Source organism: Stegodyphus dumicola, chromosome 7, assembly GCF_044657685.1.
Source record: "Stegodyphus dumicola isolate Sdum_Otavi_A_Nest chromosome 7, ASM4465768v1".
In the NCBI taxonomy this organism is placed as follows: Eukaryota; Metazoa; Arthropoda; class Arachnida; order Araneae; family Eresidae; genus Stegodyphus; species Stegodyphus dumicola.
This window is the reverse complement of record NC_140774.1, coordinates 173,413,734-173,440,517: the sequence shown is the minus strand read 5'-3', so window position 1 is coordinate 173,440,517 and position 26,784 is coordinate 173,413,734. Positions and strand designations below refer to the sequence as shown.

At 31.0% G+C, this 26,784-nt stretch overlaps 1 protein-coding gene across 9 annotated transcripts in view; it reads right to left on the bottom strand.

Moving 5' to 3' along the window:
* Nucleotides 1-26,784, bottom strand: part of LOC118182519 (prominin-1-like) — a 355,539-nt gene that overhangs the window by 28,055 nt on the left and 300,700 nt on the right. For all 9 annotated transcript variants that reach the window (XM_085821071.1, XM_085821069.1, XM_085821073.1 and 6 more), the window contains 12 exons: nt 26,173-26,378; nt 22,622-22,742; nt 17,090-17,144; nt 14,241-14,333; nt 12,154-12,356; nt 9,878-9,949; nt 7,226-7,283; nt 5,561-5,637; nt 2,769-2,845; nt 2,196-2,348; nt 502-634; nt 12-82 (listed from right to left, as the gene is read on the bottom strand). In XM_085821071.1, coding sequence (XP_085677197.1) covers nt 12-82; nt 502-634; nt 2,196-2,348; nt 2,769-2,845; nt 5,561-5,637; nt 7,226-7,283; nt 9,878-9,949; nt 12,154-12,356; nt 14,241-14,333; nt 17,090-17,144; nt 22,622-22,742; nt 26,173-26,378 — 1,319 coding nt within the window. The remainder of the gene's footprint in view (nt 1-11; nt 83-501; nt 635-2,195; nt 2,349-2,768; nt 2,846-5,560; nt 5,638-7,225; nt 7,284-9,877; nt 9,950-12,153; nt 12,357-14,240; nt 14,334-17,089; nt 17,145-22,621; nt 22,743-26,172; nt 26,379-26,784) is intronic.

The window sequence follows — 26,784 nt, the reverse complement described above, 5'->3', positions numbered from 1 at the left end:
ATTACACTTACTTAAGAAGTTTGCTGGGCTTCATGTCCTTGAAAATTGAATCATTATTGTAAGAAGTCAATTTCTCTTTCATCTAGAAACCATTAAAAAAAGGGGGAAGAAAAAAGAAATATTCATATGATTGCATACAAGTGCAAGATTTCTTCTTTATTAAAAGCAAAATAATCATCATCACACAAATCCATGCCTGTCCTACTTTAACATTCTGCAAAAGTATTATGCATTGAACACATTAAAATTATTTTAACAGGATTACTGGAAATGGTATATTAGAAATATCATTTAAAAATAACAGTTTGGTAAAATTACATACACAGAATGCTGTTAACTACGTCATATTAATAATTATTTTTTAAATGGCAGTATGTTAAAATTATGCTAAAGTTATGATTTAAAAACAATTTATTTAAAAAACTGTCTGTTTATAAATGTAATAAAAATTATGTGATTAAAATGGATTAATAACTATACAATAAAAATAAAATCTCTCACCTGATCTAAAACTTCAAAATCCTTTTGAAAAAGAGGAATGCAAACAAACGTTTGACAATTTCCGCCAATTACAAACAGGAACATAGTAACAACCATTAATACAGACGAAATTAAGAAAAAGATGTACACAGCTCTAAAAAATAAAAATAAATTAATCATTATATTATAAAGCGCATTTAAGTAATTTTTTGGAACTATTAGATGACTCAATTTAATAGCATATATCTGACTTAATTAAAAGGGTCAACAAAAGTACAGGCAATTATTCAGTACAGTTAATTATTTATAAATATATCCTTATCTGCAGAAAAAAACCCATTTCTATATATGGCTTTATATGCCCAGTTCAACATCTTGTAACGCTCTCAAAGGGCTAGGAAAAATTGCCTATTCATACTACTGTTCAGATAGAGTTTGCAAAACCTATATAGCCTGTCCACTGGCAAGCCTTTTACACAGATATCTCTTGATTTTAAATGGAATATTGCTAAGCAGCGAATTGTTGTTTATATGAAATTTTCTCAAATACTTACGTTACTTATAAATTCTTATAAAATGAAAGGTTAGAGTTGACTTAAGGGTACACCTTGTATTATCACGAAGTTGTTTCATTGATCGACAAGTTGTTGTTTCATTTATGGCAGCCTGAGTAGTTGAAAGTTATGAAAACCCTATTTATGATGTAATCGGTTACATCATTGCAATAAATTGGTAAGGGCTTGTGTGTGTGTGTGTGTGTTGGTTAGAAAGTATATTGCTTGTTTCATGGTTTAGACGGTAAAATGGCTAAATATGGTAAGATTAATTTGAATTTTTTGTACGATTTGAAAAGAAAGGGGAAAAGAGCATTACTTGACTGATGTGTAAATGAAGGTTTACTTAGTAGCCATTATTAGGTATCCTGTTTCTACGAAGAAAATGCATATGGTCGAATGTCGTTATGAAGGATATTTTTTATTCTTATTTTGTGAATTTATGTGGTGACGACAGTATACAGATTCTAGTTCAGATAATTTTAGGAATTTTTTGGATGCTGTTAAGGAATTTTATTTGACTGAAGACATGTGAATTCGTAAATAAGGTAAATGGATATTTCCTTTGTGTAGTGCAAAGATGAATTTTCGTTTTTATGTTTTGTCATTGTTTGATTTAAGACTTTAATTTAAGATTTAGTTTATTGAGATTATATATTTTTTGTTAGTTGCTCCTTTAACGTTTGAAGTGAATATACTAGTTCAATGTGTACATGGACAAACTCAAGGGAGTGCGCAAAGCCTAGTTTGTGAAGTTTTCTAAATTTTTTTAAGTGAAAATAGGTTGATGTCTACATGGATAAAGTCAAGGAAGTGCACAATGCCATTTTTGTGCAATTCTGTGATTTTTTTAACTAAAAATAGGTCGATGTGTATATGGATACCAAGTTTGTGCAATTCTTTGACTTACTATTTCGGCTTTATGTAGCGCCGCTACGCAAACCAAAATACCAAGTCAAAGAATTGCACAAACTTGGTATCTATGTACAGCCAAAAATCGCAAGGGGTACCAGTAAATATATTTTTACCAAATGAAATTAATAAACAAACCAAAATTATAATTTTTCTCAGTTTCAACTAAATAATAATATTAAACCAATTTTTGAAAATGAACACAATATCTGGCTTTTGGTTTGAATAACATGAAAAAAGTAAACTCACAGAATTAAACAAAGTCCTCCACAATTTGAAGAAGTTGACCTTTTCGTCGGATGGCGTTCCTTTTCATAGCCACAACACCCACAAATCAGCCCAAGTGAAAGGAATGCAACAGGCACAAGAAGAATAGCAGCTATGGCAAACATTGCCCACCACCTAAAACATACAAATTATGATTCTATGTAATTTCTTTATTAACACATTCATTTGAAACACAAAAATATGTAAAACGAAATATAAAACATTTATATACAAGCTCTGATGAACTTATAATAATGCACATCAAATTTCATTTAAAACATTTTGGAAGAAGTTGAAAATACAGAATAAAAAATAATTTTGCAAAATTCAACCATTGCCTAGCATAATTTCAACTTAAAATATCATTGACAAAAATCATTGATATATCGACTTAAAATATCTTAAAATCTTAAAATATCATTGACAAGCATTTCAAAAGACAAAAGATACAAATACATGGAATATTTTCAATTAAGAATGAATGATTACAATTATTTAAATTTTATGTGAATAAGCATCTCTTGCATCCATTAATAAAAAAATAAGTGTACTTACCGATATTTTTCATAGCCATCACTTTCCTCAAAAGCCTTTTCAAGTTCCCTTTTGCCTTCATATGCAAGTGATCTCAACTAAAACCCAAACAATCATAAACATTCAGTCTAAGCAATTCATAAACATCAACAAATAAAAATTATAACACTTTGATAACAATAATAATTAAAAAAGAAACCTTTCTAACAGTGCAGATTGTCCTTCAGTACAAATGACAACTTATGCAAGTAAAAAAAATGAACGAAGATTGACAAAAAGAATTTTTAAAAAATGAACAAAGATTGCCGAAAAGAATTGTGTGTCATAACTTCTGCAACATTGTTTTCAAGTAAAACCTACACATTAATTCTATAACCATGAATAGTTGTTTCACTCAGCAACATCATATAATTCTTATGGGACTTAAAGCTGAGAACTCGAAGGCTACTGGGTAGTCAAGATTAATTATTCCATACAACTACCTGATAGTGGCAGACTGAGGAGTACACTATCATAAGATTAGTATGAAGATCATGAAATTATTGTTCTGATGAACACTGCATGAAAGGCACTCAATTCAAGCTATAAAAGGCTACAAATGTTTAGTTTTTGTGGCCTTTGTTTAGCTAAATACATTTAAGGGTAACAAGATGCAGCATTTAAAGACCTGTGCAGAGAGACTATAGTCAGGCCGTAATATGCCACACAAGAATAGTCCTCATAGAATCAGTTTCACAGGACAGATATAATTATTCTATTCTGGAAACACTGCAAGAAGCCACTTAACTCCGTATGACTCTACACAGAAATTGAGACACAGCAAATAGCACATACAGAGACAATCAATAATTATCTAAGGCAATTTCAATAATTATCTTAGGCAGTGGTTCTCAAACTTTTTTTATTGTTAACAACCTGCTATATTTTGTATTGAGTTCCCATTGCTCTCCAGTTTATCATTTGACAAAACTGAAGGCAATTCAGTCTTGCACATACACAATTTATCTTGAGCAATTTTCACAATAAATTGCATAAAACATTTTATGAGTTAAAATATGAGCTTTATAAATGTCTAGCATAAAAAAATCCATAATAATACTCTGATAAACAAAGAGAAATGGTGCACAAAGATAGCCCGACATGGATCATATTTTCGATTGCTTAAACTATCTAAATAAATTTGTTGATACTTAAGAAAGCTTCATGGAACTTATAGAAATGGCCCAAAAAAAAAAAAAAGTTCTTCTTTTGACTATTAAGACAAATATGAACGTGACACCTTAACTGATTTTGAACCACCTCTTCTCACCCCAATTTTGTAATTATAATCAGAAAATACCATCCACTTCACGACATTTTGGGGAACTCTGAAATTTCAGGGTCAAACCTGTAATGCTCGGACCCAATCTAGGGCATGCTAGGTCTTCAGCATTAACAAAAGTGTATGACCTTTGTCCATTCAATTTTACTTAAATTCTGCATTACTACAGAGAAATTTAAAATAAATATCCACATGAAGAGAAATCGCACATCTCTAAAAAATGAGCTAGTCAAAGCTAATGCTCTACCCTTATTCATATTATTTAAATTCTTCATTATCAATTACTACTTCAAATGTATGGTCATTCAACATACATTTACATTCAACAGAGATACATAACAAAAATATATTTGAAAAATATTCATAATTAAATGCTCAGTTACTTTGCTGGATATACTACTATCTAAATTCAGATTCCTTAAAACTTGTAAAATTTTATTTCCATGTATTAAATTTCCTGACTCTTAGCTTTCACAAAAACACAGATGAAAGTCAGAGTCATGAACGCAATTCTTTAATTCCAGTATTATTTGGAATTAAAGAATTATTCAAAACAATACAATGGATTTTATTAAAACTTGATACATCTAGAAGCATTTAATTTTCTTTTTTTTTTTTTAATTTTCATTTTGGGAAAGAAAAATTACTTCTGAAAACACAAATCTAATAATAAGCAAGAAGTTACCTCTAAATGATTAGTAGATAGGATTAGCCTCCAACTCCAAAAAATATTAGAAACTGTGCAAGAAATGTGCAGTAAGTTTAATAATGGAGAAAACGTTTTTAATGCATTTAATGCCACTAAACATATTTAACACATTCATGTCAGGGCCAATTTTTATTTTCTTCACCGTGAGATGGCGCTCGAATTTTCGCCGCGTGATTATTACCTGTATACGAGTTGTACGTTTGCTAATAGTTATTAATTATAATTGTTATTAAAAATGATTTTATAATAAATAAACGTTCATTTTTCATTATTTAAATTTTCAGCATCTAATAACACAATCGAATGCGTACCATCGGTGGCAAGCGCCACCCAATAAGACAGACTAGGCCACCAGTGGTACGTGCCGCCCGATGAGACAGACTAGTGTGGGCCACCGGTGGCATGCGCTGGCACGAACGTGTTAAATAATGTAACCAATGTCATGAAATCTCTTTCTGCAGAGTAATCAATTTCACTATTTTATAAATATGCAATGTTTGCAGAGATAAATAATGAAACGACATGATAAATATACATAATTTACACTCAATTAATAATATACCAATATTCCAATAAAAATAAATCTTATACAATAATCAGAAAGCTAATTAAAAAATACAACAAAGCAATCATGCAATATTATTGAGAACTTATTTAAAGTTTAATTTTTATTAAATTATTTTGCTTATATGATGCACCTCCTGATATATGAAAAAAAAGCAATCACTACTCTATCAATCAATTTTTACAGTTGAATGAATAACACAATGAAAATATCATTACCTGGTCAGTATACTGTTTAACTTTATTCTTCACTTTTTTTATGTCTTCATCACGAGGTTCTGCATCCTCAACAAATTCTAAAGAGGGAAATTATTTTATAAACAATGTTAAAATCAAACCGGTACTTCAAACACAAATATACAACCAAAATATATACAGATTTAATTAAAATTTATTTTTTATGATTAACACCAATTAAACTAAAGAACCTACAGAAAAGAATTATACTTTAAAAAACTAAAAATCAAATTTATTCAATAATCACTGAATATTTTTATAATAATGGATGCTTTATCTACAGAGTATTATACACTGAAGTTGCACTGATTTACACTTAATGGGCATCAGCCTTAAACAGCATTTTGAAGGAACTGCAAAAAAAAAATTTTTTTTTAAAATTCTTTTCCTCTATTCTGCATTAAGATTTTGACCGTTATAAAATTTAATTATCACATTATAATAAATTCTGCATTATGCATTTTGTTAACATTTGATATTTCATTTATGATGTAATAAAATCAATTTACACAGGATTGTCATTCCAACTATGATGAGCTCACGAGGAAATAGAATTTTCTCTCAATATAATAGTGTCATAAATTGACAAAAATACATAAACCCCTTAATAATCTATGAAGAGCACATTTATAGTTAAGGAGCATTTCAGTTGTATTTAAATTGCTTAAACATATAAAATAAATTGCACATAAAGATTTCAGAAATAATGGCATTTGGCATTCTTTTGTTCATGGATCAGCATTCAAAATATATATAAGCATGCTTATGATAGCAGTGTTAAACAGTTAACTATACTACTCATTATGATTCATAAAATTTCCAATCCAGATACTTTTTTTTTTTACGCATAGCTGATTTTTTTACAAAGAAACCAAGTTTAAACCAACAAGTTTTACAATGCAAAATCCGCTAAATGATGCAGAATCTGAAACTAATTCTCTTGGCAAAAAGGATTTATCCACAATAGAAAACTTTGTTTAAATATTCACATGATTAAGTTACATTTTAATACTAATATGGCCCTGAAATTGAATGCAGTGAACAATCATGCCAAAAAAGAAGGGGTTGTGAAACCAAGACTGATTTAAATAGAATATAAAATTAATATTTGCTTGTCAAATTAATGTTTTTTTCAAAATGTACAGTTACTTCAAACAGCAAAGCATCTTAAATATTTCATTAGGGTTGCTATTACTATTTCAAGCTATATTTTGTGCAAACATTTATGTTTGGCAATAACTGTTCCCCTTCTAGTAAAAAAGTACACAAAACTCTAATATCAAGAATAGCTTCATATTAAAAAAATAGCTGAATAGATAACACCACTGAACACTGGTCACTCAAAGCAAGCTGCACAGAATTTGTGCAGTTTTCTATACATGTAATATAATATGAATTAAAGTCTTTTAGAAAGTCTTTATTGCACAATTAAAGCAGTTTAACAAACTCTTACATCACAAAAATAGGGGTCTTTAAAAAATCTATAAAACTGTAGAATAATATTAATATAAAAATTTAGTTAATGTTAAAGCATGGGATACCTACATAGTCCAATATTAATGCTACATAAATAAAATTAGAAACTCTAACTATCTTAAGCTTATTTGGAAAAACCACAGCAAAGAAAAATTTTACAAAATGGCATACGTTTCAAACTTTCACTTTCTTCTTCGATCTTATTCTTTAATATTGTGTTGTTTTGTATCTGAAATATAAAAACAAATACTGAATTAAAAAACTGATTAAGTAGTAAAAAAATTGCATGGACGGATACAGTAAAAATATTAATAATTAGGAATACTTTAACAAGTTATTTAATCTCTAACTTTAAAATTAGCTTAATTCAAACTTAAACTGGCATTAATTGTAGATGTACGAAGAATAAAATAATTAAACAAAATGCTTGCTTTTAAAAGTTTTTTCTATTATGCATGTAAATAAATTTCATAACATTATTAAATCCAAAGATAAAAGTATTTTTTCAGACAATTCAGCACATATTTAAACAAAACATTACACTTATTTGCAAACTGTTTACAATAACAGGTTAGAAAGGCTTTTATTTTAAAAACACAAATGAGTTTTATACAACATATTAATTTAGCACTGAAAATACAGTCAAGTGCTAATTCATCAGAGCATATTTATTGGATTCTATCTAAAACAAATTTGTTTACTGTAAATTAATGAAAAAATTATCTTGCAAATTAATGGTGATGTCTGAATAATTTGAAATTTCAAAACGTACTGATATACTATCAGTATAGATATTTGAATGAGTAATAGTCTTCACAATATATTCAGTTGCTTTAATAACAGCTAATATTTCTACTTGGTATATGTTATTTTCATTGTCAAGATTATCCTTCCATTGAAACTTAATTGAATCACTCTTCAGTAAACAAATGAGCATCCCATATTATTATTAATTTCAGAGCAATTGATGTAGACTCTAGGCATTCAATTGCAATATAATAAAATGTTCAGCTTCTTTTTATTATTTTTATTAATGAATAGATTAATATTGTTCATTTAAATATCTATACTGATATGTCAGTACTTTTTGCGAATTCAAATTATTCACAGACATCACCTCTGTTTTATTTTAATTCACTTAAGCTCTGCTTTATTTTACCGAAGTGTCTCTCATTTCAAAAGTTTTGCTGAGAGTTTTCTTAATATTTCTTATAGAAGATTCACTTTACTGGAATTATCAGATTATCTACACAAATCACAATTATGATACATCATCAGTTCCTTTCTGAACATAAGTTCAGTTAATCAACGTTACCTTTTTGAATTAGAGTTTCCACAAAGTTTCATTTAATTTTGGGTTCCACATTTGTTCTGCTTAAGTCAGTAGATTGACTTTTTTCAGTTTGCAAACTTTGCCTTCAGGAGTTACAAAACCTTCTGGATGGAACATGAAAATCTCTGCATCAACTGATTTATTTAAATATGCTGTTTGAATATTTCGCAGCTAAAAGTGATGTGCATATAGAACTGTCCCAAACTACAAGTAGAAAAGTTTTTTTTGTGATCTTTTTTATACTTTTGTGATTGAACAAAATTAAAAATGTATCAATTAGCCAAAAAGAACTCTTAGCTAAGTATGGTATGCAAGAATTTTAGCAGGGACAAAGACAGAAAATGTATGTATCTATTGGGTCTTGAACTTTAACTAATGAATATTTTTTCCTGATTTATTCTCTTTTCAGCTCTGCAAGGGAGAGTGTTGGGAAATTTGCATTCTCCCTTTGCAACTGCACAGTGATGAAGACGTGAAACAATCAATACTATATAATCCTGCAGTAGAAACCAAGAAATGTGTAAAGGCTTGTGTGTTCTCCTAATGTACCTATATTGGGTGCATGTCATCCTGCGTGTATTGATGTGGCCAGTAGTCATGATTCTCTCCAGCATGGCGTGGCAACGCGATGCAAGGAATCCTAACATGGGATATAGAAGTCAAGACTAGATTAGAAACATGTATATAGCAGAGTGTCCCACACAGCATTTTATACGAAGTATTGCATGGAATTGTTGCAGTCATGTGCTATTCACATTATGTTTTTCCTCACATGTCATAAGTTGAGATAACCTGTTCTTCTGTTTCATAATAGCGAGGAAGCACAACGAATTATAATTATTATAATTCAAGGAAATCCCACATTAGAACTTGTCTTTCAGATACATTAAATACACTCCTTTAGACAAAACAGTAAAAAACATGTTCTGCACTGTACAAATACTCTCAGCATCACCATAAACCAAACCACAATCTCAAACTTAAAACTCCCCCAGCATTTACCTAAACCTTCAAAATGCTCATTATTAGCAATATTTAAACAGAAGATAACACTGCTTACAAATATATTTCCACAAAAATTGTTGCCACTCCTATTAAGTTTAGCATTTCTTGTTTGGTATTATTTAATCACTTGCTTTGTAATTTGTTTGATGTATGAATCTAGCAACCCAGTTTTTTTTTTTTTTTTTTTTTTTTTTTTTTTTTTTTGAATGCTACGATCCAGAAATTATCCTTCTAAGCTTACCAGCATTTAATTAACATTGCAGAAATACTGAATGTTATTCATCATTAAGATATACCGATTATTTTATTATTATGTTAAACCATACATGTAAATAACCCCATTAATCCCTGTGTTTATAAAGTGAAAAAAAATCAGATATGAAACATAGTTAGAATGATGAGTCAAAACAGAAATATTAATAAGTTATATACACATTAAGCAGACGTTTGGCCAAATTTGAGTAAATAAAGAAACTGATACATACTTGATCAATAACGTTTGTTAGTTCTTCAAAATTTGTTTTCAGAAGCTTTGCAAATTCCCTTTGAACATGAGCCTAAAATATATGCAAATATATTCATTAAATAATGGGGAAAACATTCAACTGCATCTCAAGACTTTGTAATATATAATGGAAACAAATTGTACTAAACACTATATAATGGCACACAGATAAACTGCATACAAAAATATTTTATGTCACATATTTTAATAAAATAAAAGGTACTTACGTATTATCGCAACCAGGTTGGGCGATTTGTAAGTTTGAGTAAAAAAGTATGAATAGAAAGAAAATGTACATTTATTAATTACAGATAATTTTTAATACATTTTTAATGAGCTTGGCACCATATAAATTCGATAAGGTACGAGTCAAGATGATGATGGGCTGTTCCTCTCTGTTTTTTGTTGCGCCATTTGGCTGAGCCCCACATGTGCTCTACATGTTGTATGTGAACGCCCGTGTTGGGATCCACAAAGTTATATTTGTGATTAACAGTTCCATGCAGAAATCCAGCATTTTCGAACTCACTTGTATTGTATCCTTTCCAGCAATCCGAATAAATGATGATTCCTTCCTTGATATTTTCGCAAATTTTTTGCATGAGGGTAACGGCGCTTCTGTTAGGTACAGTAACCAAAAAAGTCTCTTTCTTTTCTCGGCAAATTCCGCCGAAAACCCATTGCTGTGGTAGTACACGCCCAGTGTTATTTTTTCTTTTTACAAATAAACTTTCGTCTATTTCCACAATAAGTCCTTTGCCGCCTATTTGCTTTCTTTCTTTTTCATCCATTTCAAGGGCACATATCTCCCGCATGTAATTATTCCAATCTATCTACGAAAAACTACAATCTACGAAAAACTACGTATAACACGTAGGGTTGCCGTAAGTAGGGTCGCCAAATTTGGCGATTTATGCGAATTTTGGCCTGGTTGCGTTAATACGTAAGTATCAAATAAAATTTTATGCACAAGTCTGAATGCATTTTCAATATAGATTTCAAGAGGTACAGAGTTGACTCTCAAATTATATGTGCATTTGCATTGCACATTTCAATTTTTATATAGACTGTTTTTCAATAAAAATATTAGAAAATATACTGAAGATAAACAGAAATTTTGGGGGGAGGGGTAGATAAACCATATGCTTAAAAATATCAAAAAATTTTAAAAAGCATCTATACCAATTTCTATCATAACTAAAAAAAAAAATTGCTATAAAGAATTGAAATTTGCCAATATATAAACACAAAAACACTTTTACATAGTATTGCCACTTTTGTTGATTTTATATGATGCCATTAGCACAGAGAAAAATACAAAGTTAAATCGTTTATTATAATAAATTTTCAGGCACTTCCTGCTGCTCGTACTCATGATGAACTCATGCAGTTTACCTATTAAAAAAGCTTCAGCAATTCACTAAACCAGTCAACTAAGCACAGATTAAAATGTGATTTCTCTTGGTCGTTTAGTATAATACAGCAAATTTTAAATAGCATAATAAATCCAAAATCTAATTTCTCTAGTTACTATGAAGAAGCATAGAAATATCACAAAGAAAATGTTGAATTGATAGGTAAGCCACAATATGCGACTTTGAAAATGGCTAAACAACAGTGATGTAATGTGAAAATTATAAATGATTAAAATTTTTATATGTTACATGCAATTTGTATCTCTGCATTACCTAACTAAATAAAGAATGATCTAATTTAAACTTCTGCTGGTACGACTGGGTACATCTTTGCCAACTTTCATGTTCAGTGATATTTCATAGATCAGTAAATCATCATGTTTCACTTTTATGTTTAAGGCTTACAATATACATCAACTTTACTATCTGAAATGCATTTTTTAAAGTGGAAATTTTCCCTAATAATAATTTGGTTTTTCTAATGTTTAATTTCGTGTTTTATATCCTCAACTAACCAAAATTTTCACATAAAATCAGAATTTGGCACTTCCCAAGCATTTTGGATAGTCAAGCTTGTACTGTACATTTAATTTTGCACAGCTATGCCTTTTCAATGTCACTATTATTTTAGACTGTATTTCATGCCAAAATTTTGCATGGATAGATCTGTTGCCCTGTTAATCAGAAAGCATCTTTAGTAGCTAAGCTTTTTGCTAAGCAATAATTATATGTAAATTTCCAATTGTATGATATGCTGGCATCTTTAATCCCCACATAATTCAAAGTTCAATTATGCATATAATATAAAAATTAAATAATTTATGTGAAAGAAAACACTTACATAAGCCTCATCAACATTTATTTTTTCTAATGGTAACTGCTTTAAATCTAAATTGCATATCTTCTTTTGTGAATTTGTGCAGTTATGCAAACTTTCTGTTTGTTCTCTAATGCTTGCAATCCTGGATTTTAAATTTTTGACTGCTTTTGACAAAGAGGATGCATTAGCTATAGCTGTATGTTGATCTTCAACTGACATTGCCCCTGAAATAAAAATATATCAATACATTCAGAGAAGTTAGGAAACAAAGAAATTTATACAAGTTTAATTTGCAACTAATACATCATATAGGACAAATTGAAATATGTAATCAAAGTACCTGGGCACCTCAAAATGTTGATTCTTCAACAAATATGGTAATACGGCATGGATTGTAATGATAGCTGTCTCTCTCAGGAATACTAGTTACTAATTTTTGGAACACTACATTTTCTCAACACACATTTTCACATTTCTCATCACACATTTTCTCAAATCATGGAATTAAACAAGAAATGACCACCCTCATTTCTTTTTACACCTTATTTTTGCTTACATTTTATTACAGCAACTGCCAAAAACCCAGGTTCGCAAAAATGACATTGAAAACCGAATTAAAATTTGCTGAGCTGAGGAGATACTAATCTTCTATTGAAACCTCAAATTATGTCAATTCTGTGCTGCCAAATTTTGCTTCAAACTGCTGTTGCAAGATAACTCAATAAGATTTTCTTCCACAGAAGTAAATTCTAATGGAGCACTAATGCTAAATGGATCTTGAATCCATGCAAACCTATAAAACCAGATAATTAGCTGTGCCCCTCAAACATTAAATCTTGAGAAAGAACAAGAATCAGTTAAAAATTATTCGTCAAAAATTGCTACGATATTTAAAAAAAAAAAAAAAAAAAAAACCTTTGCCTACATCTTCATTCCATTTTCTTCTCCATACTTTAATTTTTTTCCTATAAAAGCTATTTTTTCCATCAACTCCCCCCCCTGCAGAGAGAGATTAAGGGAATTCAGCTTTTCAAAAATATCACATAAATATGCAAGTTTCATATCTTCATCTTTGCATCCTTTTTGTCTAAAGACAATAAAAATTCAAACTGAAAGAAAATGGTGGATTTTCAACTCTGAAGGAAAAAACAACCTGTGAAAGTCAGTACATGTAAACTTGAACCAAATAACATGAGGTAAATTTAGCAACAATGTGAAGAAAGGTTCAAGGTTTCTTTTTATGGAACGAGTCGTGAAAAGCAGTGAAAATGTCATTCTAGCTTTGTTAGATTATCGGGAGGTATATCACGATTAAATAGCATGATCGAGAAGGAGCAGCATTGATGGCTTGCATTCACAAGAATATTCTGTGCTGACGACTTTAGATTTATACAGGGTCAAGTGAAAACAAACCACACAAAAAACTTTAAATATTTTTAGCTTCTTGCTTTGTTTTTGGTTTAGTTATGTGAAATAGCTTGTTCAATTAATTACGAAGTTTCTACAATATTTCACACCACCTGTAAAGAGGCTGCTGCTCCACAGGATGCTGTGGGAACAAATGAATTAAACCATTAATAATTCTTAATATTGTCAAGTTCTGTAAATGACCTTTCTTATGGAAACTGTCTCATATTCATATTACACATGCAAAAAAATCATGAAAACCAATCACGCAGCAAGCCTGTTTGCCTAGGATTGAATAAGGGCTAAACTCCCAGTATTCAGCAGTCTAATCGCTTGACCACTAGCGAGGCATAAATGACTGGATAACTGTAATGCAAATGCTTTACATATAATTTTTTTTAATAATTGATTTTAAAAAAGCAGCTATAGTGATCTTTTTATACAGAGTGAGATGCCTTCACGAAAGACTTTTTAAAAGTCAGTACTTAATCTTTGAAAAACCACATGCAATCAACCCATTTTGTTGCTGGGAAAAGAATTCAAGGCAAATTAACAGTCCAGGAATTTGGCCATTTGACCATATATTAAAAACCAATACATTCCCCAGTACAAAAAAACGAAGTCTTCTAGGTAAACATTTCTTTAAATGTAATATATAATGATCCCATATATTTAAGTATATGTAAAATTTGATAACTTACATTTGACAATATTTTTTATTTCTTCCAATTTTTCATGATCAATTGAGCTAGATATATTTTCATGTACAAGCTCCACAAAAGTACTTTTGAATGCTGCAACAAAAAATATATGTATATATATATATACTTTATAATTTAAGAAAAGAATAAAAATCTTCTAGAATTTGATTTTATTTTCAGTTAAAAAGTAAAAAAAATCATGAAAATTATAATAATTAAATAAAATGCATGTGAACCAGCTGTTCAGCAAAAATAAAGATCTATTTAGATATATGTTACAAACTTAATAATGAACTATCATACATAATTCTGAGTTCCAAAGGTTGGTTCCGTTGCTGGGTTAAAAATACATTGTGATGTTTAGTTTTCAGAAAATTCCATAGCTACATATGCTAATATTTAATTTTAATGTACCAAAGAAAAAAGTATTGAGGAATATTTTTGTCATCACAGGCATAATGATTTGGTGCTCTTCCATTAAAGTCATACCATGCATTTTTGTGCCATGGTGCACTCTGGCTTGTATCTTTTCCCGCACATTTATCTCCATGCTAGCTGAAACAGAACAGATGGAATCAGTAACAAAGACTCGTTCTCTAATGTCGTGACAAAACCTTCCAAAAACCCAATGTGGCGGAAAAAGATAGTATACATTATTTTTTTCTTTTATTTCATGAATAAGATTTTCATCAGTTTTCCCAGTTTTATAGCAATGAAAAATTTTAACATTAGGACAAGATAACAAAGATTTCGAACACACTTCTCTCATGGCATTAATACAAGGTATGGCTATTAATTTCCAGGACTGACGTAACTGTAGGAGAATGAAAAGTCGGAAGATGGCGCTAATGATTGCATATTGAAGAGCGTTTTCTTGCGCATGTGCAGTGCAATCAGCACTATTCTGCAGCAAGTGGTTCTCGTGGAAAGGTACATTAAAACATAGCTCTTAAATTCCTAGTGTCGAAGTGGAAATGGAGCAAAGAATTAACATTAAATTTTGCTTCAAATTGGGCAAGACAGCTGCGGAAACCTATGAAATGTTAAAACAAGTTTATGGTGAGGAAGCATTATTACGCTGAAGAACTTTTGAATGGTTTAAACACTTTTGGGATGGGCGCGAAAGCGTCGAAGATGATCCACACACAGGTCAGCCGCAGTTCATACGCACGCCGGAAGCAACTGAAAAAGTTCGCGATATGGTGAAATGACTATTCGAGTACTCGCCAATGAATTGAACATGGAAAAAGAGATGGTTCGGCGAATTTTGACGCAAGACCTAGGCAAACGCAAGATTTGTTCCAGACTCGTTCCTCACCATTTAAGGGACGAACAAAAGCAATTGAGACTAGACGCATGTGGCAAACTTATTGACAACGCTGATGCTGACCCTGCATTCCTTGATAGGATAGTCACGGAAGACGAGTCTTGGTGTTATCAATATGACGCTGAAACCAAGCGCCAAAGCCGAAAGGTGGTTTCCAAGTTCAACAACGCAGAAAAAATTTCGATTTGAAAAGTCCAAAATCAAGGTCATGTTAATCGCTTTTTTCGATTGCGATGGACTCAACATGAATTTCTTCCTCCTAACATGACTATCAATGGACAGTTCTACACAGAAGTTCTTGACCGACTTCGAAAACGAATTCGTAGAGTGAGGCCTCATTTTCAACAAAATGGGAGATGGCTGCTGCTACATGACAATGCCTGCCCACACATTGTGTTGCCTGTGAGGCGATTTTTAGCCCAGCTTGGTGTCGTTGAAATGCAGAATCCACCATACTCTCCAGACCTAGCACCCGCAGACTTTTTCCTGTTTCCTAAGCTGAAAAATTTGCTGAAGGGAACAAGATTTCAGGACGTTGAAGCCATCAAGAAAACTGTAATGTCACTATTAAAGAGCATTCCAAAAGAGGACTTTAAAACTTCTTTCCGAAATTTGTACAGCTGAGTAAATGAATCATCAGTAAACGAATCCTGCAGTAGCAACAAACAGAGTACGCAGATCATGTTTGTATCTTCCCATCATGATTGAAGGCCACACAAATATTTGGACACTTTGCATCACACATTAATTTCATGCTGCAATTATCTGAAATAGGATTTTTCTTTGTAAAGAATATCCCTTTCTTGAACTTGTTCATCTCTTGGCAAATTTTAAGCCATGAAAGGCACCGCAGTAAAGAGGGAAAAAAGTTGAAAATATGGCCATACAGACAGTTATTGGCAATAACTGGTGCTGACAAAATACACAAAAACGTGCCAAGTTGTGCGTCTTTAAATATAAGAGTACAAATAATTTTTAGTACTTACAAAAATTTCAATGCACATTTCTAACCAATTTCAATATAAATACCAATTATTCAACAGCTGATAAATTTTACGAATCTTGAGAATGGCACAATTAAGGTTCATAATAAATCTCCCATTTTAAGTGATACCATTTTCAATTCATATGGATAACTTTTATTTATTTCCATATGTGCAATAAAGTTCATGATTTAAAATAATTTATGGCCAGTTTCAATAATTTGAAATATTACTCTAACTAAATAGCACAGTAATAAAATAGTTACATGTCATAATATCTTTCTAAACTTACAATATCTAGTACGCTTAATAAAGTGTCTGATTCTTCACATCAAAGTTTAACAGAAAATACATTACAACAATCAAAAAATAAATAAAATACATGAACCATGCACGTAAGAAGTTAACCAATAATATGTAACTAAATAACAGATCAAGCTAAATTTAATGTACATGCTCATACTAAATTAAAACAACAGAAAAGCACAATAATTTTTAATATTGGTCATTTTAACAGATACAAGTCAAAGTTAACCTACTATCAAAATTCTGTATAGGACTCTTATTGGATTTTTCAAATGCTTGGTCAATATCCTAGAAGGGCGAAAAAAGTTAGTGTTAGAAACTGTTTAAGGAAATCAAATTACAAAATACTTCATGTTCAAATGGATAAACTTTAACAGCTGATATTTCATTTAAAGTCAAATTAAATTGATGCATGAAACATTCACTTTACTGTTATCAATCAATCTATTATGATACAGTGACTTCCTGAATCACTGGAGTAATACTAGGATTAATCCAAGGGCAATTAAAAAATACATGAAAGAGGATAGCACCCATAGTAAAATTTTAGGAAATTATTATTAACTATTTAGCTACATTAACAAGCAGAATCAGAAGAATGAATTCATTTGGTTAGGCAAATTAAATCAGTATTCAAAACAAAAAAATACATATCAAATCAAAATAAGCAATACTTCAATTACATTACCTCTACATTTCAACGAAGATTCGATGTAAAACAGATTAATGGCTGTACACTTGATTTGGCACTATATTTCAACAATTTACTTTTAACAGGTGATTTAATAACTTATGTGTTCTGGATTACATGCAACTAAATTACACACTGATATTAATAAAAACTCCCAAATACAGTTGTTAAATGCCTTTAATCCACATACCCCAGACCCAAAGGTTGTGCATTAGTGAATTCCGTAGATTATAAGTTAAGACTATTTTGTTAATTGTTTCCCGTCCTAATTTTTACATTACATGCAGATTATTTGCACATAAACAAGTAACCTTCTCAGCATTATGGATGTAAAATTCTGTATAGAATGGTTGCTTTCTTAGTCATTACACATGAAACTTTATGCCAGCTTTTAATGTATCTGATTTTAGGTTGGATATACATTTGGAAAAAATCTGATGTGTGCACCACGAGTTCCTTGTACGGAATATTAAATTATATGCATTTTTTCTTTTATTTCATTTATTGGATTGAATTAAATCTACTTTGTCGATAGTGCATAAACCATAATAGAATAAACACACTATTAAAATTCACTATACAGTGCAAAGTCCGTAATCCGGACGTCCTCCATTATCCGGAATGATCTATAATCTGGACCTCAAAGCCACAAACTTATGCATGCGCATTTGATGTGCACGTCCGCTACGCATGCGCGTAAAGCCAGTAAAGCGTCTATACATGCGCGCTTCCGATAGTGAAGAAATTCTCGACAGAGCAATTACAGGATTTGAACAGTGGAACTTTGTAACTGAACAAGAAATTATGTCTGTTTATAAAAGAGAGAATTAAAGAGAAAGTATTAGCACAAAAAACGAAGCAACTTAAACAACTTACATTAAAAGAAATGTTTAATAAAGTAAACAAATAAATATGAAGTTTTTTTTTTTTTTTGTAAATTTTGATTCCCTTCAGATCATAATTCCTCTTTATTTCATAAATTACGGTTTAATATTTTTAATTGTATAATTTCTGCATGCCATCTTACCAGATTTAAATTGATGATCTATAATCCAGAAAAGACCTGATCTGGAATCGGCGAAGTCCCGACGAGTCCGGATTACGGACTTTGTACTGTATTTGTTTACCATAGGGACACTCTGGCCCTAGGTTCACTTAACATCATTACATTTCATTCATTTTTTTAACTCAGAATGCACAAAATTTATATCACTTTAAGAATTATCTAATCATTGCCACATACTAATAATAATTCAAATACCATAATATATCTAAAATGATGTATAAAAGAAATTAAGCAAAGAACAACAAAACAAAACAAAAACAAAAAAAGAAAGAAATTTTTCACAAACAATTCAGTATTTCTCATTCAATTAATTCAGTTCTCACTTCCCGACAAGGCAATATAGTCAAAATTCGTTAATCCGGACTCGTCGGGACTTCGGCGATTCCAGATAATCGATGTTTCCGGATTATAAATCATCAGTTTCAATCTGGTAAGATGGCATGCAGAAATTATAAAATTAAAAATATGAAACCGTAATTTATGAAATAAAGAAGAATTATGATCTAAAGGGTATCAAAATTTACAAAAAAAAAAAAAGCTTAATATTTATTTGTTTACTTTATTAAACATTTCTTTCAACGTAAGTTGTTTAAGTTGCTTCGTTTTATGTGATACTTTCTCTTTAATTCTATAAACAGACATAATTTCTTGTTCAGTTACAAACTTCTGCTGTTCAAGTCCTATAATTGCTTTGTCGAGAATACCAACTAATTTGTCAATCGAAATTTTTTCGTTTTCAATAACCTCTGTGTCACTTTCTTCACTATTGGAAGCAAATTATAATGACGAGGAATTTGATTTAAATCATATCAAAGACGGAGTACATTGAGATGAAATACTACATTTAGTAAGGAATTATAAGCCAAATAAAAAAAAAATCTGCCCTGAAGATAAGGATAGTTATGACAGATCAACTTCCAATTCATTGCGCTCATATACTTATAATACTTTTGGTGCAGCCGACTGCAACCAAAATACGAGGTGCACATCTACATGTTATAGAAGTCCTATACAAAAAATTTCAACGTTCAGAGGCTACTCGTTTTTGAGTTATGGAAATACGTACGTACGTGCGCACAGACGCCACAAAAAATTCTCTTTTAAATTAGTTTTAATATTTTTTTGGAGAGAAAAGAGTTTTTAATTCTGTCCTTACGCACAGATGTCATGCAAAAACATCATTAAATTACATTTGATAGTGGTGAAAATGGATATTTGCGTTGAAATATGCTGCCTGAAACTTTTCACGATTACAATACCTCCTTTTTACTTCGTACAAGGAAGTAAAAAAGGGGGATCAAGGTAAAGTCGTATCTTGATTATAATCAAGAAAATACCATTTATTCATTACATTCTGAGGCACTTGAACCATTTCAGTACCAAGGAGCAATTTTGCGCTTCTTCTATGTCGCACAAAAAGTGCCAGCGCTCTAGGCTGCGAAGCCGATAACCACAACATGCTCGGGGTTATGCTCAGAAAGATTTCAGAACAACACTGAATTGAATTGCAACTTAACCGTATAAGAGCAGGAAACAGCACAATAGCACTCTTTGGCATTTTTAATTGCAGAATAAGACGAGCGAAAAACTGCTCCACTGCACTTTTGGACGAAAAACAGCAAAGACATGCGACACACAAACAGTTAAAATTTCAGGGCTAAACCCACAATGGTCTGATGGTTAAAAAACTTATATATTAAGAATTCTTTAATGTGAAACCATTATATTTTTAATATAATTATACACATACATAAACGTTATGAATTAAATGCTTACTTTTATATTTTTAGGACATTATTTCTATTGTTGCTTGTTTCATTGCTCTGTTGTAGGAGGTTTCTCTTTCATTATTTTTTCCTGAAGTTTTACATATTGTCATTATTTTCTGATGTGTTATAAAATTCTGTTTTTCTGAAAAGCACTGTTGACCTAATGCTAAATCCTCAATTAAAGTAATTTTTGCTTCTTAATTATCAGACTGAGTATTTGAATTTTCATCTAATGGGTTTCAGACATGTAAAATAATTTCATCATTAATTGCAATGTAATACGAGCTTCATTTTTAAAAATCATTCAGTCTCAACTTATTTCTTCTCTTAAAAGTTCAAGCAAATCTTAAATACCCTTTTTTGTAAATAAAAGCAATTCTGTTGCTTTTATTTTTGTGGGAGATAACTTAAAACCTAAAAAGTCACCTTCATAAAGAGTGTCATCAGCTAGCCAGTGGTTGTTTATAAGCCATTTTTTTCCTCAAAAAACTCATGAATAAAATCTTTTAATAAGCAAAAAAAAAAAAAAAAAAAAAAGCATGTATTCACATTCTTAGAAAAAACAATTCAAACTGCACACACATTTTATTTTGGCTTGCATTTGGAATACAAGCCCCCTTCCCTCCTTTTTTGTTTCTGATTCTCTTGATTCTCCCAAAAATCTCAATGATGATACGATTATTTAATTTTGAATATGATTTAGGGTGTGACTAATTGTTCAAAGATGCACTTTCCAGTAGTAATTCTTCACATGATGTTAATGAAGATCTCATATCTGATGCTGGACTTTGGTATTAACTACATTCTCAAGATTGTTTTACCAATTCCAGCATCATAGCAGTTCAGGAATGACAATGTCTGTTTTGGAAAAGTACTGAGAGTACAGTAGAGTTCTGAGTAGCAAAGTACTGAGTAAAGTATATTGCCAAGACTGTGACATAGCATTATGTGTAACTCCTTGCTTTAAAATTTAAAATTTATCGCATGCAAACCAAATTTGAAATTTTTATTATAATAAATACAATGTCTAATATATATTTTGCATAAACATATAATATTTGTGTAATAACACATTTTTAACAAATAAATAAAATATTAATTAAATGTGATATGAAATAGTGTAAAATCATATGGTAACAGGAAGATGTTATTAAATAAAAAAGAAATAAGCTGATTAAAAATTCTCAGATCACAGCAAAAATATTTCTCCTGTAAGGTAAGTTTGCATTAGATAAGTTGTCTTGTGTTAGAACTGTCTCACTTTGTATGTACAGTAGGCACTGCTTAATGTGAATAGTTTTACTCACAGCTATTTTGACATTAACTAAATGATAACATTAGGCAATAAGATAACATATCCTTCAAAATAGCAATAGATTTTAACTAATTTGATATGAATATAACTAGAAATATAAGTATTTTCACAGCATTTTAATTAGGAAAATACAAAAGTTTGTTTATGTACACAATGTCTTTAATGCAAAAGTTCATTTGTGAAAGGTTCATAATGTCTCTGGAAAATGACACTCTACCCTTAACATGGAGAGAGCATCTTCGTTCATTGAGAGAACATGCCAATGTAAAATTTTAAATTAGGCAAAAAAAAAGTTTGGCATAGACAATTTTAGGAAATTCTACCTGGCAGTAGCACAGAAAAAAGAATTCTGCCATATTTTTTTTTGCTCCTGAAAAAAAAAAAAAAAAAAAAAAAAAAAAAAAAAAAAAAAAAAAAAAAAAAAGACCTGTGTCTGACCACCCTCATAATCGATAATTATTCAAATGGTTGTGATATCTAATCTAATAATTTAATGGTATCTAATTTCAAATGGTTGACTAAAATCGAAACCAAGCTGCCGGGCTACCTGATCCCTTGGTGACATTACTCTGCCATTTGGCAATTTTTGTAATCTATTTTGACATTATTTGGTGATTCTGATCATTTTAAAAAATTTATTTCATATATCAGATAATATTAACCAAATGGTTGATAACAATAAATGATCCAATTTCTACATTTTCATATACAAATGGACATGACTTTCGCAATTTGATAACAATATCTGAATGATAACATCAACTACGATCACAGTAAGCACTGTCTACTGTACATTATGTTTCAAAATTTAATAATAATAATCTGAATCCTTTTGACTCCCAAAAACTTCAGATAACGGATGCTCCTCCCATAACAATATTTTTTCATGACCATGTTCAATCATAATCTAAATTCCATACTTACACTATCAGTATCATTGGCAAATTTTATTAAAATGTTGAAAACTTCAGTAGCATTTCCCTTCACGGCTGGAGATGACTGTTGCATATGTTCATTTATAATACACATACAGGTGATAGGAACACTACAGAAGACAAAGAAAATATGCAACATGTTAGAGTGAGGAAATACTAAATAAAAATATTAGTAATCAAATTTTTTTTATGATTTTCCACCTACAAATATACATAATTAACTCACTAACATTAAAAAATTAAGATAAAATCTTAGCTTAATTTTTATCTATTAAAGAGCATTCTGAATTCCTAATATTCAAAGAATCAAAACAATAGAGCCTGTTCAACCAATTAACATTTTTATAACAACACTGCACCTTTACATGAATTATAATTACTGCTTTAGGAAACTCATAAAAATTTTCACAGTTTCAGAAGATTTGGACTTTAGAATCATACAGTTATTAAAGGAATTTTGTAAAGATGTGAATGCAGTTCAATAATTGTATTATTTGCATAATGATTGCAAGCCTGATATTCAGTTTTAGAGTATAAATTATTTTGAAAGATATTTACATGTAATTTATAAATTATTATAATAATAATCTATCTTGTTTTTATTATATGTAACAATGTTTAGCAGGTTTTTAACATTTCCCTTGCATTTAATGAGAACATGTCGCTAATTTATATCAAAGCACAAAACCGTAAAGCCGTATATTTAAACCTTCACCCCCTTACTGGTCAGATACTTGGTTCTCAAGCATTTATCTAAACCAAGGATTTCCAACCTTTCTTTTGCATCAATCTCTTTTAAAGGAATGGTTTCTTCATCAACCCCCCTCCCTTACAGTTTTCTGAATATACAGTATACAAAACTCACAATATAAATACTGGCATACAGGGTGATTCAAGACTAGAGAAGGAAATTTCTAGGAGGGGTAAGGCTACATTTAGACGAGTCTGAATCCCATAGCAATGCAGGGTTGGAAATGCAATCCTAACAAGATAGGGAGGATGTTAGAGGCTGTTACAGGAAAATTGTCAAGAACCAGCTGCAAAGATATTAGGATGGAAAATATTAATACACTCTGAATGCAAATTGACATTTAAAGACTAAGTTTAAAATAAATCATGACTTGACTTTACCAATAATGAAGTTGCCCAAAGTTCCGCAATGTGGGTACCACATAGAAGCTCAAGACGTTTTGAAATACGCTGGGCAACCATTAGATATTTGCAGTAGCCACGAAGATGTGTCATTTCAAGATGTATGAGATTTCATGCCTTACATTATGCTACAAAATATCAGGAACCTTCATATTGGGAACCAAATCTTCAAATATTGGGAACCTTTATCAAAGTCAGGTCTTATTTTTATGGTCTCTATATGCCAGTTTGCAATCATATTGAAGTCCAACAATTCTCCCCCCTACTTCCTCCGATCAGCTGTAGAATAAATAAAGATGCAGGAATAACAAATCAATAATGGGTGGAAAAACTATTTAACAATAATTTATAATATGTATACAGTTTCGCAAGTGCATGAGGTTCCAACCATTCACAGTTACAGAGTCTTAGCAATGGCAATGTATGGATTGTTGAACACTTTCAAAAATACCAGGCATGTCACATATGTTTGCAGGTTCCATGGAGATTCTTGTGAAAAGGTTGGTATTACAGTCATTGGGCATCTCATAGACCATAGCTTTCAAGGCCCCCCACTGCTGCTCAAACATATTGTTCAAGTAACATTGCATGGCTCGGGTAAAATGAGCTGCAGCCCCATCATGCTGGTACCACAACCACAGCAAATACAAGTAGGAAGACTATGCAGACCATCCAATAGGTCCAAAAGGTCTTTGACCATCCAATAGGTCCAAAAGGTCTTTGACCATCCAATAGGTCCAAAGATATTAGTTAATTAAGTAATTGCCAATAATACCCACCCATACACTGGCGTAAAACCGTCGTTAAACAGCATGTGGGTTGCTGTGGCTCCCCATATGAACATTGTGTTGTTTGAATATCCCTTCAATGGAGAAAATGGCTTCATCCATGAAAAGAATACACGATAGAAATGCTGGGTTATGGTTTTATTTGTCCACGTATCGGTGCACTAATTCCATGTGCTAATGATAATCCTGAGGCTGCAATGACTGGATGTGTTGCAAATGATGTGGATGTAAGCACTCCTTGTACAATGTACGCTATACACTGGATTCAGATACTGCAATATCAGAATCAATGGTTCATGTGCTTGTAACCGGAGTTTCTTCTACCCTACACACCATCTTATCATCGAAGGCAGGTGTACTTATTATGCATGGCCGCCCTGCATCACACTTGCTCCTGCAGAATGTTCCATATTCACACAGGTTACAGTGCAGATTTACAAACATTTGGAAATTATGTGCACACCTGTTCAAGTATTGTTCAACATACAACGGTGCTGCAGCCCTTCCATTGCACCATACACAATGTGCATGTTCCCATTTCCAAGTTCATGAATTATTACATGTTCTCTGTATGCAAATGGAATTTGAAATGACCAATGCTTGCTGTATGTCCGCTAATGTCCAGTGAAACTGTAGATGGCAAGATTAGGGATATGGCCAGAAAACTTCAGGCAACTTCATTATCGAAAAGGTCATGACTTATTTTACGCTTATGGTCTTTAAATGTCAGTTTGCAATATTCCGGCTACTGATCCCTTGATCATCACCAACACTCTTTAAAAATTCATTGATCTCCAAGGCCCCCTTCTCATTATCAGCCTCTTTTGGAAATCCCTTATCTAAACCCATTGCTTATTTAGCAGTCTCAGCAACAAAAGCAGTAACTGGGATAATCACAGAAGGCTAGCCTTCCACGGGAGGTGAACCCATGCCTATAACCCTAACAATCACTTAGCTAGCCATTACACTATCCATGACAGCATTCAACTTTCATAATAATTGCCTAATGATTCATGTAGAAATGAAATTGAAATGAATTTTTACATGAACTGGGATGAAAAATATAATTCAAGAAAAGACTTTTCTTTCTCCCAAATTTTTTTGAACAAATGGCTAGCCTTTTAAACTAAAATACGAAATGTGCTGAACAGAATTTGAACAATCTATCCAAAGTATTATAGTACATCAATGTTATGGGTCACAAACAGAGGTATGCAACTATCATTATATTAAAATCTGATTCACTTATATTCAACTATATACAGATTCTTGCATCCAAGACACTGGATGTAGTTAAATATGCAGAACAAGTCCCAATTTATTAATAACTACTAAAAGCACTTAAACAGTTCAATATTACATATAAGTAATTTGGTCAGTTTATCAACTCAAGAAAGAAATTCATGTGCAATAGCTTTTATAACAAATTCTCAAGTTCAAATATTATGATCCACAGGTCCATCATATTGACTTTTTTTTTTTTTTTTAATGTAAAAGAATGAAGGTTTTGCATTCAAATTCAAAATTTCGCCATAGCAAATGCAATTTCCTGTAATAAAGTGATAATGGCCTTTCCTGTAATAAAATAAAAAGGACTTACACAAGAAAAGCAATCATTAATATTAAACAAAATTTGTGCATGGTCCTCCAACAATTATCACTTCGTCTTTGTCTTTGGCTATTTTTAGCACCACAACGCCCGCAAAGCCTGCAGAAACTGAAGAACACTCCAGTAATGAGCATAACACAGATATAAATGATACCAATAACTATCATAGTCAGGAATGCATAGTTCATTTTGGCTATCTGAAAAGGAAAGAAAATCGTTTTAATTTTCATTCTAAAATGATATACCAATATTCAGAAGTTTCATTTAAAAAATACTGAAACACAAAATATTACAAAAACAAATTAATAATTTAAAACATTTGAAAAATTCATCAAGTTATTTAAACAATCCAACTACATGGTGGGAATCAAAATTAAAAAAAAAAAAAAAAAAATGAATATTTAACTTTTTGCTTTTTTGATACTTTTTTTTCAATTTAAATTATTTAAGTTGCTTAGCTTACATGTGCTAATACTTAATTAATTTACTGATTTAGTTTACTGCGTTAATACTCTAATTCTATAGATAGATATAATTTCTTGTTCAGTTACAAAGTCCCTAACAGCCATGGCGTTAGGGCTGTTGTTCAAGTCCTATAAAGCC